At 43.3% G+C, this 10,564-nt stretch overlaps 2 protein-coding genes across 2 annotated transcripts; one reads left to right on the top strand and one right to left on the bottom strand.

The window, feature by feature from the left end:
• Window positions 1–71: 71 nt before the first annotated feature.
• LOC125531069 (external alternative NAD(P)H-ubiquinone oxidoreductase B2, mitochondrial-like) lies at window positions 72–5,657 on the top strand. The gene is made up of 10 exons (XM_048695476.1): window positions 72–302; window positions 1,878–2,133; window positions 2,429–2,635; window positions 2,874–3,124; window positions 3,318–3,534; window positions 3,620–3,724; window positions 4,194–4,466; window positions 4,574–4,695; window positions 4,967–5,086; window positions 5,195–5,657. Exons 1-10 carry the CDS (start codon window positions 211–213, stop codon window positions 5,280–5,282), a joined length of 1,731 nt encoding a protein of 576 aa, XP_048551433.1. The 5' UTR covers window positions 72–210; the 3' UTR covers window positions 5,283–5,657.
• A 1,803-nt stretch (window positions 5,658–7,460) lies between these two features.
• LOC125531070 (vesicle-associated protein 4-1-like) lies at window positions 7,461–9,655 on the bottom strand. Its single transcript, XM_048695477.1, has 7 exons — window positions 9,252–9,655; window positions 8,847–8,917; window positions 8,568–8,649; window positions 8,363–8,481; window positions 8,179–8,256; window positions 7,949–8,068; window positions 7,461–7,833 (listed from the first exon to the last, which is right to left on the bottom strand). The coding sequence occupies exons 1-7, from the start codon at window positions 9,409–9,411 to the stop codon at window positions 7,774–7,776; spliced, it is 690 nt and encodes a 229-aa protein (XP_048551434.1). The 5' UTR covers window positions 9,412–9,655; the 3' UTR covers window positions 7,461–7,773.
• Window positions 9,656–10,564: the final 909 nt, after the last annotated feature.

A 10,564-nucleotide genomic window follows, 5' to 3' on the forward strand; every position in this document is an offset into this window, starting at 1 on the left:
CCAACCCCCCGCCGCACCGCCACCAACACGGCGCCAACCACGGGAGGAAAAAGTGCAGACGCGTACTAGCAGAATATAAGCAGTTCACGGGCGAGGCGGACGAGGTGGCCATTTCTTTTCTTCTACAGCTCCTGCTAGTAGTACGTTCCAGGATCGCCGGAGCCCCGGAAGAAGAGCAAAGCGTAGCGGAGGAGGGAGAGGAAGAGAGAGATGAGGTGGACGGCGTTCGCGTGGGAGAGCGCGTCCCGGGCCTTCAACAACCGCCCCACCTTCACCGGCCTCGTCGTCGTCCTCGCCGCAAGGTCCCTCCTGCTTGCTTTCCCTTCCTCCGCCCGCTAATTTCCCCCCTCCCCCTTGGCGCTGGGGCTTGGGGATTTCGACCGGATCTGCTGCCACTGCATACCTCGTGTGGCCGCTAGACTGCAGCAGCATTTTCGCGCTCGACGCAAATGTTGGGCACGAATATTTGGAGCGTCCTGTCATTTTTCTCGGGTTTTCTTTTCTTTGTTCAGAAAAAAAAAGATAATATTCGGTGCCTTCATCGTTTCGTTCGTGGATCCTGGCCGGGATAGAAATATTCGGTGGTTGCTGCGGTTTCTCATCCTCTGAGCCACCGAAACTGTTGTATCAGTTCGAGATCGCCTCGGGTATTAACGGGATTCAGAGCTCACATAATAGCTCTACCTAGATCGATTCTCCATCAGAGGGTACCTCTGTTTTACCAGATTTCAGAATGCTAGAAAATGAGGGGGGAAATATAAGGATAGAGTCATTTCTTTTATATAACTGATGAAATGGGAAGAAAATAGTTAGTTAAACTAATTCTTCTTTCCACCTGTTTCGACCGGGCCCTCGTTTTCCAGCTACTTCTCGAATCTGATGTGTCCCCTACATCGCTGTGGACCTCGTATGCCTGCTGTATATTCTGCCATGGTCCATGTGGCCAACAAGAAGAAAAATTGCCCTTGATTTCTTCGTCCCGGTTTCAGTATTTTTCTAATACCAATTGTGCCTTTTCTCTATAAAACAATACTTGGAATATTTAAGAGCGGGGTCGTGAATACATTATAATTTGGTGAGTTGGTGCCATGTGCTGATTGCCATTTTATATGTGCTTTTGGACTGCTAGGCAAATGCTGGACTTCTGAATAATACATTTCTTCAATTCCTTGATTTTCTTGGTTAATGATTCGGCTGCAACATGCTTTGTATTTGTTTCTCTGCAATGTCTAAATAAATTTTATATGTATGTCATATGACTGTTTTGCGTGTATGAAAAGAGAGGCCTTGTCTAAGTAGTCTTGCGCTGTGATTGATACAATGCGATCACAAAATAAATATTTTTGTGCAAAGCTGCAAGACATGGACTGCTCCTGCTACCAGGTATACATAAGTGTAGCTGTTAAAAATGACATTGGTTCCTTCACAGAAGAAGACGACAATGGTAGATGATTGGGCTATAGGATTAATTTTCTGAGCATATATAATTGTCCTTGTCTATGCAGAGACTAGGCACACTCCCTCTTTTCTGGAAGAAACCATATTGTCCTTGTCTTGATCTATTTTAACGTTTTCATTATTTGGAGTGATGTAATTCAGTCGCAACTTAAAGAATATTTTTCAGTAAGCGGTAGCTTCGATGTAAAACACACCAATGAGGTTCATTAAAGAGTTAGTGTTATGAGTTCCTAAATGATTTGTATTACTAGAACAGCTATCTTACTATTTTTTTATATTAAGGGTGGCTTCAATGTAGAACACACAAATGAGATCATTTAAGATGCCTGAATAATTCCAAGAACTTCTAAATGTTTTGCATTGCTAGAACAGCTGTCCTATTTGCAAACCTGCTGATTTATGGTCTGCCGAATTTGCAGTAGTGGAGGAGGCCTCGTCGCATATGCAGACTCTCAGCCAGACCAGCCCCAAGGATTTAAAAAGAAGAAAGTAGTGGTTCTTGGAACTGGCTGGGCTGGCACCACATTCCTGAGGAATCTTGATAGCAAACTGTACGATGTCCAGGTCATTTCACCTCGGAACTACTTTGCATTCACACCCTTGCTCCCAAGTGTTACCTGTGGAACAGTTGAACCAAGGAGCGTTGTTGAGCCAATCCGTAGGATTCTGGAGAAGGTATGATTTCTTCCATAAATTTCGGTGAACTTGTTGAACAATTCTAGAACTTTTATTCTTTCACAACCTGCTGAATGCCATGTACTCCAAATACTGGAATGGCTTGTTTTCACGATGGTACAACAAAATTCCTGACCTTGCTCATCTTGCTCAAGACCTATCTTGAATCCCAATAGTGAAGTTCGTTATCTAGTGAATAGTCATATTTCATACTTGAACACTACATTCGTTCATAGCTAAGTCAGATGATTAATTATGTGCCAAATGAATTAACGTTCGTTCTTAATACTGACAGAAAGGTGGAGACTTCAAATTCTGGGAAGCAGAGTGCTTCAAGATTGATCCAGCAAACAAGAAGATTCATTGCCGCTCAAATATGGGGACAAATCTTGATGGAAATGGCGAGTTCTTAGTTGACTATGACTATCTGGTGGTAGCTGTTGGAGCTAGGTCTAACACATTCAATACTCCCGGTGTGACAGAGAATTGCCACTTTTTGAAGGTAAGCTTTCGTATGGTTTGTATGAAATAAATTTGCCTCCAGTTTTAGGTCCATAACTACATTAATCTGCTTTATTTATATACACGTCTGACAAAGGAATGAATCTGGTTCAAACCATTCAGTTATGTTGTGCAAGATAAATAGTTATGTTAGTCTTTTAAATGATCTTACTGCATTTTAGTTGTTTCTAAGCTTCTGCCCTTATTGCTCCGTTCATATGGTCCTATTATATTCACAGGAAGTGGAAGATGCCCAAAAGATCCGAAGGAGTGTGATGGACTGCTTTGAGAAGGCAAGCCTCCCATACCTTAATGAAGAAGAGAGGAAGAAGAATCTTCACTTTGTTGTTGTGGGAGGTGGACCTACAGGCGTTGAATTTGCGGCAGAGTTGCATGATTTTGTTACTGAAGATCTATCCAAGCTCTATCCTTCTATTCAGCATCTTGTCAAGATATCACTGATCGAAGCTGCAGATCACATACTGACTATGTAAGGCCATACCGGTCCTCTCTTACTTTTGATGCTTTATGAACTGAAAGTTCCTACTGCTTTACACTAGGTTGCCACCTTTTTGCTCATGTAATCTACTCCCCAACAGTATGGAAACACATCATCACCTCATCTATGACGTAACATTACTTCCTAGGCTAACAAAATAACAATTGTTTCTTCATTGAAAAAGGTTCGACAAAAGAATTACCAACTTTGCTGAGGACAAATTTGGAAGGGATGGCATTGATGTAAAAACTGGATATAAAGTTGTGAAGGTTTCTAAGGATGCAATTACCATGCAAAATCCAGCTACTGGCGATATTGCAGTTCCTTACGGAATGGCTGTCTGGTCCACTGGTATTGGGACCCGCCCATTCGTTGTGGACTTCATGAAACAAATTGGCCAGGTATATAGACCTTTTTCTTTTGGAGTTGGCTATGTATCCTTCTGTCAGTTCAGCTAGCCAATGAATCATTTCTCTACATATACAGGCTAATCGTCGTGTCCTCGCTACTGATGAATGGCTAAGGGTGCGTGAATGTGATGATGTTTATGCAGTAGGTGACTGTGCTACCATAAACCAGAGGAGAGTAATGGTAAGCAATATAATTTGTTATGTGTTCCTTTTGGTGTAGTGATTCTCCCCTAGTTTCCATGTGGATAGAAAAAGGGTTTTCTTCTCAAACCCCTATGTGCCATTTAACTAGTACTTCCTTTGTAAACTAATATAAGAGCGCTTAGATCGCTAAATTAGTAATCTAAATGTTCTTATATTAGTTTACGGAGGGAGTAGTAAAATTCTTGAGATTATCTTCATTGTATATGTAGTAGATGAGGATTCACATAAATGCTACAAACATATTTGATATGTATTGTTGAATACTTTCGCTAGGATACTTGAACTGCTATATTAGCGGTTTAGACTTACCCAGTACTACCGTATCCATATCCTTTTTTGGTGCATTATAGCTACATGTCAATACATCATAGTGACTTTGTTGATCATTTGCGAATTGTATTTGGTACCATTCAGGAATTTATGTTCTTGGTGTCTAATGCTTGCAGGAGGACATCTCAGAAATATTCAGAGTTGCAGACAAAGATAAATCTGGAACCTTGACTGTGAAAGAAATCCAAGACATCCTGGAGGATATCTACGTGAGATATCCGCAAGTAAAGCTATACATGAAGAGCAAGCAACTGAACGGAATTGCAGATTTAATAAGAACTGGCAAAGGTGACACCGAAAAGGAATCTGTAGAGCTGAGCATTGAAGAGTTTAAGAAGGCTCTTTCACTCGTGGATTCACAAGTCAAGAATCTACCTGCAACAGCTCAGGTTTCCCTTTTTTTCTCTATTGGAATTTTACAATGCACAAAGTTTCAAAGCAACCACTTCAGTTAAAATTCATCGCTTTTTTAGTTCTAAATATTTTGTTCTGTCAGGTTGCTGCACAGCAAGGACAGTATCTTGCGACGTGCTTTAACAAGATGCAGGCTGCTGAAGAAAATCCTGAAGGACCAATCCGCATTAGGGGAGAAGGCCGTCATCGTTTCAACCCCTTCAGGTGCTTATTTTGCATCATTCGTCAACTCATTTCTTTTCCTAACCATTTCTGTATCTTCATTCTGACGAGAATGCACTGTAGTTATTCATGCGAAGTAACTGCTAGAAATGGTTATGTTGAATCTGGAAAGCAGTTAAAAAGAAAATTGAAGATCGAAATATGTCGATAACAGAATAATTAAGGCTGCATGCATGTGCAACTGCTCATACCTGATTGCCTTATTTTCTTTCTTGTCTATTGGCTGATACTATTGCTTTGCTGATTCCTCCAGGTACAGGCATTTAGGCCAGTTTGCCCCACTAGGAGGGGAGCAAACCGCTGCACAGCTCCCTGGTGACTGGGTCTCCATCGGTCACAGCTCACAGTGGCTCTGGTATTCCGTCTACGCAACGTAAGTGCTTGTTTCCTTTTTGATGATGAGAAAGTCAGACTGCGCAATCACCTACGTTTGTATCTAACCTAACACTTGGTTTTTCCCTCCTCTTTGCTATGAGTTCAGCAAACAAATAAGCTGGCGCACGAGGGCACTGGTGATATCTGACTGGGGCCGTCGCTTCATCTTCGGTAGAGACTCGAGCGGCATATAGTCAAAGGAGATATGATTTTGTTTGCGGTATATACAGAGGCTAAGGCCAGTAGTGGTACCTTCTACCCAAGTCTGTTCTTGCAGATGCATATAATCTTTTTTGTCGGGGAAAGAATAAAAGTAACCCTGCACTTCCCTAGTGCTCCACGGAGAAAATTCCTTTGTACCTTTTTACTCTCGAGTTATACTTCTGCGGCACGTGCAAACTCGCAGATTAATTTTGTAGTCCTTCCACCACAAAGATAAGCAAAGGGCCAGTTTGGACCTGTTTTTGTTCTGAAAAATCCTGTTTGTGCGGAGGCCTGATTTTGTCATGCGAAATGCTGTTGATGTGGACACCAGATTTTGTGCTGTGAAACACTGTTTGCGTGAATTATGTTTGCTGCTAGCAAAACTTCTACTGGCTCTGCATGTTTCGGGCGTCGACCTGCCCTTTTCCAAGTTCTGGTTAAGTGGGTGGTTTGTTGACTGGAGTAGTAGAAAGATGTAGAAAAGTTAAGAGTGTTGTTTTGCAGTTGACGAATCCGGAGTGTTCCAGTCTATAAAGGTTTACGCTCTTGAGTTGTTCCAGTTCAAATATCCCCTTCGAAAACCCTGCTATCTGCCAAGGAGGTTTGGGTGGTTCTCATTATTTATTCACTGTTTAGTTGGTATATGGAACACAACCAACCGTTGGTGGATAAACAATTCCCCCGAATAAAGGGCAAACTGAATAGACGCAGTCCATAAGTTAAGGACCGCAATATCTGGTGAATGTTCACTGGGAAGGGTTGGTATTTGCAAACGTTTTAGATGACGAGTTTAGTTGTATGGGGTTGGCAGTCAGAAACATTGGGTTGGCAGCCAGAAACGTATGGCAATTTTTGGGAATGTTCACCGGAAAGGTTAGTATTTGTAAACGTTTTAGATGATAAGTTTAGTTGTATGGGGTTGGCAATCACAAACATATTGCAGTTTTTGAGAAGAGAAATTTTACAACAAAAAACGGCAGGATTTGCCATCTCGTATCATACCAGGTAAAGTTGCCAAAAAAAAAGTAGCTTGTCATCCCCCTCCTAGCTGACGTTTGTCAGTTATCATTAACATAAATTAATAATAACAAAATTCGATCAATTCCCTCAAGCAGAATGCAAGCTTCACAGTTTTGCTGAAGATGCAAAGGACCTCAAGCGAAGGAAAAAATTGCTGCAATGTTGAATTGATGCAGTCCATAGTTGACAGAATTTCGGGCACAGTAAATATTAGTTTAACATGCTAAATAGATCAGGTGAGAGGTACAACCGCTGAATTTCAGCTTCACACCTCAAATGAAAAGTCAAAGCTCCTTTTGCACCTATGTTGTCTCTGTCTTATTGTTTGATTTCTCCATTGAATAATCCATTTTGACAGCAACTGAAGACTAAAGAATGGAAAAGGTAAACACTTGCTAGCTGAAAATTCCTAGAATTCAAGGAAAGAACGTTCCAATTGAACCATGCTTGGGAGAAAAGTATGATCTTGAGACAGTCCAAAAGACCACCACCCTCCACATATAATAAAGGTCACGCCAAATGGAAATACGCACATTCCCTAGAATATTACACCGTTGCCTCTCTGAAAATGACACCGCCCGGAAATGTATATGTGAGTACAAGTGGCAGAAGCTTCTCACAAGTTGCACCCATTCAGCTTTAAAAGTCAAGGGTCTATCTGGCCATGAAGTGGAAATAGACTTAAAAAAAACGCCCTTCATGAATTCCAAGAAAGCAACAGGTTGTTCTGAGCCACAAAGGGCTGAATAATGCTCCATCATTATCAGCTTCCCTGGTTGGCCGGTTAGGTTAGGTATAGGTGTATTTGTACCTAATTCTTCCAGCTCAACAGTTATATTAGTAGTACAGATCATATCAGCAAAGGAACAAGAACAATTATATCAGTACAGGTCAGGTGGACAAATAAAAAGAGAAGAACCAGATGCTGAGCCCACAACGTTTCATGTCCTGGAAGACCTGTCAGTTAGACAACTCGAAAGTGCTCAATAGTACGACATGAAAGATATCATTATTAGCAAGGCCACTGTATCTACTATTTTGTTGGGGAAAACATATACTATTAGAGAAAGATTCCCCGGATGATTGGCACTGAGCTGACAAAAAGTATGGCCACAATGTTAGCTGCCTAAACATGTTGATCCAGGAAATAGTGTAACATGAGCAGAGAACTTCCATTAAACACCTTGAAGAGTGATTTTTCTGATAAAATTACATTTGGTATTGATTGGAACCAGCACTGACTGAAACAGCGGTGGGAAATGTAACACAATCACACATCTAAATCTAGAACACCACGTACAAGATTTATCCCAGAGGATATTATTATCAAGCACTGACTGGCTATCTACATATAGGGCCGAGGAAGAAGCTAAATCTTAATTACACAAAGCCTCATCTTAGTTCGCGAGAGCTAAAACCATGGACAGGAACCGGTGTTTTGCAGAGTTTTTGGCACCGTGTTTATACCGAATCAACCTCTTCAACCTGCTGACGAGCAAGATATCTCTCTCTTCGTTCCTTCTGAAATAGGAAAAATGGAGAATGTGATCACATGGTGCACAGACGCATCTCGGCTCTCGGGCATTAGTAAAAGACTGGACTATTGTCATTAAAAACACTCGAGCACTGATCTTACCCATTCATCGATCACAAGCCCTTCACCAACGATAGGGGGACTGGTGTCTTCTGGAGGCTTCTTGCGTGCCTCAAGAGCTGCTTCAGCTTCAGCGAGCTGACGCTTGAGTCTGTCCAGTTGCTTCAAGGAAGAAATTGCCACAAATGTGTAAGGTGAATTTGCTGCTCCCCAGAATTGTGTTGTACTCAGAGCGAAAGCAAGAGAAAAGATGGGGCTCTGATGTCACTTACTGCGCTAGGACGCTCAGCATCCAAGAAAATAACCCGCAGAATTTGTTCAACTGCAACCTGATCTTTCTGCTCATCGAACTGTGACATACGAGTATATAGGTAAAACTTAGAGAGAGAAAAAAAATGAAACTACAACAATAAGACTTTAGGCGATTGGACGGTCTCAAGGGGCAAAAGAACATACCAATTCTGGAACATACTCCACAGGCCCTTTAACTTTCAGGCTAACAATCTTGAACTTGACCTTGCACTTCTGATCTAAAGGCTTCTCGTTGTTCTCAGGATGCTCCACAAACTTGAACACTGGAATTGAATGGTTGAACAATGAAAAAAGAGGGGAATAAAAACAAAGAAATGCACATCAAAGGTTGAAATCTGCTTTGCATTACCTGTAGCTATGATGGTTTCTCCTGGAGCAAGTATGCCGCCGGGAGGCCTCATGAAGCAGCTCTTTGGTGCTGTTGTTTGGAACTAAAAAACAGATAGGACATGCGTTCCATTAGTACCACACCTTATTATTGTTACATCAAACCGACCTAGTAACAAGGAAAATTTGTAAAACCACTAGCATTCAAGGTCAAGTTATGGGATTTAATTCATTGAAGGACTTAATTAATTTATTCCCTAATTTAATGAAGATAGCAGGGGAGGGAGAGAAGTGTTGTTACCTTGAACGCCACATGGGACTTGCTGATGTTCTTGATCTTCACCGCGCTCCGGACTTGCTTGCCAGGCTCATCTGCGCGATTAAAAGGTATAAGGTACTTAATTCATGCAAATTTGAGCCTTTATTTTTCAAACATGGCCATCTATTAATCGATTATTAAGCTGCCAAATTTCTTTGCCAAATCAGAAATTTCACATCATGAAGCAGGGCAACTCCAAAGATTTACGAGCCAAGAACAATCAAATAAAGAACCCAATTCAATACAATCCAATCCAAACTTAGCAGGAGAGATGGTTCAAAGCGAGAAGTCTTGGGCGGACTAACAGCTCGGCAGGAAAGTAGAAGCCGCCGTCAAGAAGCAGGGGAGGGAGAAGAAGAGTAAGAAGGTTTGATGGCGCATACGTACATGGGAAGTAGAGCTTTGATGGCGGGTCAAGCCGCAGCCGCCGCCTGGTAGGCAGCAGCGACCGTATCGCCGCGGCACCAGACGACCCGCCCGACCCCTCCGCGCCTCCTCCCTCTGCCAGAGGCGGCGGTGGGCCGGACGCGGTCCCCCACAGAGGCATGTGTCACAGCTCCCGCCGCGTCGTCGCCCCCCTCTTGCTGCTGGTCGTGCCCCTCCGCCGCGGCGCGGAGCCCCCTGCAGCACCAGCACCAGCAGAGGATCGTCGCTCGTCGTCGGAAGCCGTCGAGCGTGTGATGGTGCGGTGCGCCTTGGTTGGAGTGGTTGGGCGGCGAGTGGAGGTCGAGGAAGAAGAAGAAGAATATTATTGGGGCGGGGTGGACGAGAGGAGAGCTGCAGTCAAGTGCGTTCTGAGAGGGGTGTTCTTATGGTGGATAGACGGCGGTGGGGTCACCTGGGCAGGTTCTGCTACTAGTGCACTTTAACCCTCCTTCCCCTCCACCCTGATTGGTGATGATTGTCAATGGTGACTGGCTGGCTGGCTATTAGCATTAGCGATTTTTAAGTGGGTGCCATAGTAGTTAAAAGAGAAAAATGCAACCCCAGTCACTTAGACTAGTCACAATGAGAGTAACTTAACTAGTAACATCACACATTTCAATACAAGATTGCTTGTGTGGCAGCTAATTAATAAGGAGAGGGGTTCGTGGTAACTTAGGTAGTTACTGTAATATCACACATTTCAAGGCATAATGAGTCTATAGCCTAATAAATGAAATCTTTCATGATACCACTCATATGTTACTATCCACTATGGAGGTAGTAACACAGACTAGTAACATCGGCAAGTTACTACTCTATATTACTCCCCACCGTGAGCAGTTTTAACTTGTGTCGTGTGCCCACTTTTAGTCAACGCACCCAAGAATACATCCATTACGGCCACTAAATACGACAAGACGTGGTTATACTGTCATTGTTGAGCGTGTTGAGCTTCTACGCGCCATTATTGACCACGTGTTGACCAGTCACCGCGCCAGCTGGCAAGAAGCCGCCGTCTGCGTGTTGTTTTTTGCAAAACCCCCTGGCGTCGTTGAAAATGGATCAAATCCCCTTGCATGTCCGTCTTCGGTCACACCGAAGCAGGGAGCGGCACATGGGAGAAGAAGGCGAACGTCGCTGCCACCGGCTCATTGCCGAGGGAGAGGCGTCAAGGGGGTCGAGATGCATGGTTCGTCAACCCCTGTTCGTCCGGGGGTGCATAGGCGTGGAGGCAATGGCCCCTGCTCGTCGCCCTGACAGTGCGCCGCCCCAAA

This window comes from Triticum urartu, unplaced genomic scaffold, assembly GCF_003073215.2.
Source record: "Triticum urartu cultivar G1812 unplaced genomic scaffold, Tu2.1 TuUngrouped_contig_6777, whole genome shotgun sequence".
NCBI classification, from domain to species: Eukaryota; Viridiplantae; Streptophyta; class Magnoliopsida; order Poales; family Poaceae; genus Triticum; species Triticum urartu.

Coding starts and splice junctions, on each gene's coding strand:
- LOC125531070 (XM_048695477.1), bottom strand. CDS start 9,411: ATGCCTCTGTGGGGGACCGCGTCCGGCCCACCGCCGCCTCTGGCAGAG. Junction 8,650..8,846: donor AGTCCCATGTGGCGTTCAAG/GTAACAACACTT, acceptor TCTGTTTTTTAG/TTCCAAACAACAGCACCAAA. Junction 8,482..8,567: donor AGAAACCATCATAGCTACAG/GTAATGCAAAGC, acceptor ATTCAATTCCAG/TGTTCAAGTTTGTGGAGCAT.
- LOC125531069 (XM_048695476.1), top strand. CDS start 211: ATGAGGTGGACGGCGTTCGCGTGGGAGAGCGCGTCCCGGGCCTTCAAC. Junction 3,125..3,317: donor GCAGATCACATACTGACTAT/GTAAGGCCATAC, acceptor TCATTGAAAAAG/GTTCGACAAAAGAATTACCA. Junction 4,467..4,573: donor ATCTACCTGCAACAGCTCAG/GTTTCCCTTTTT, acceptor TTGTTCTGTCAG/GTTGCTGCACAGCAAGGACA.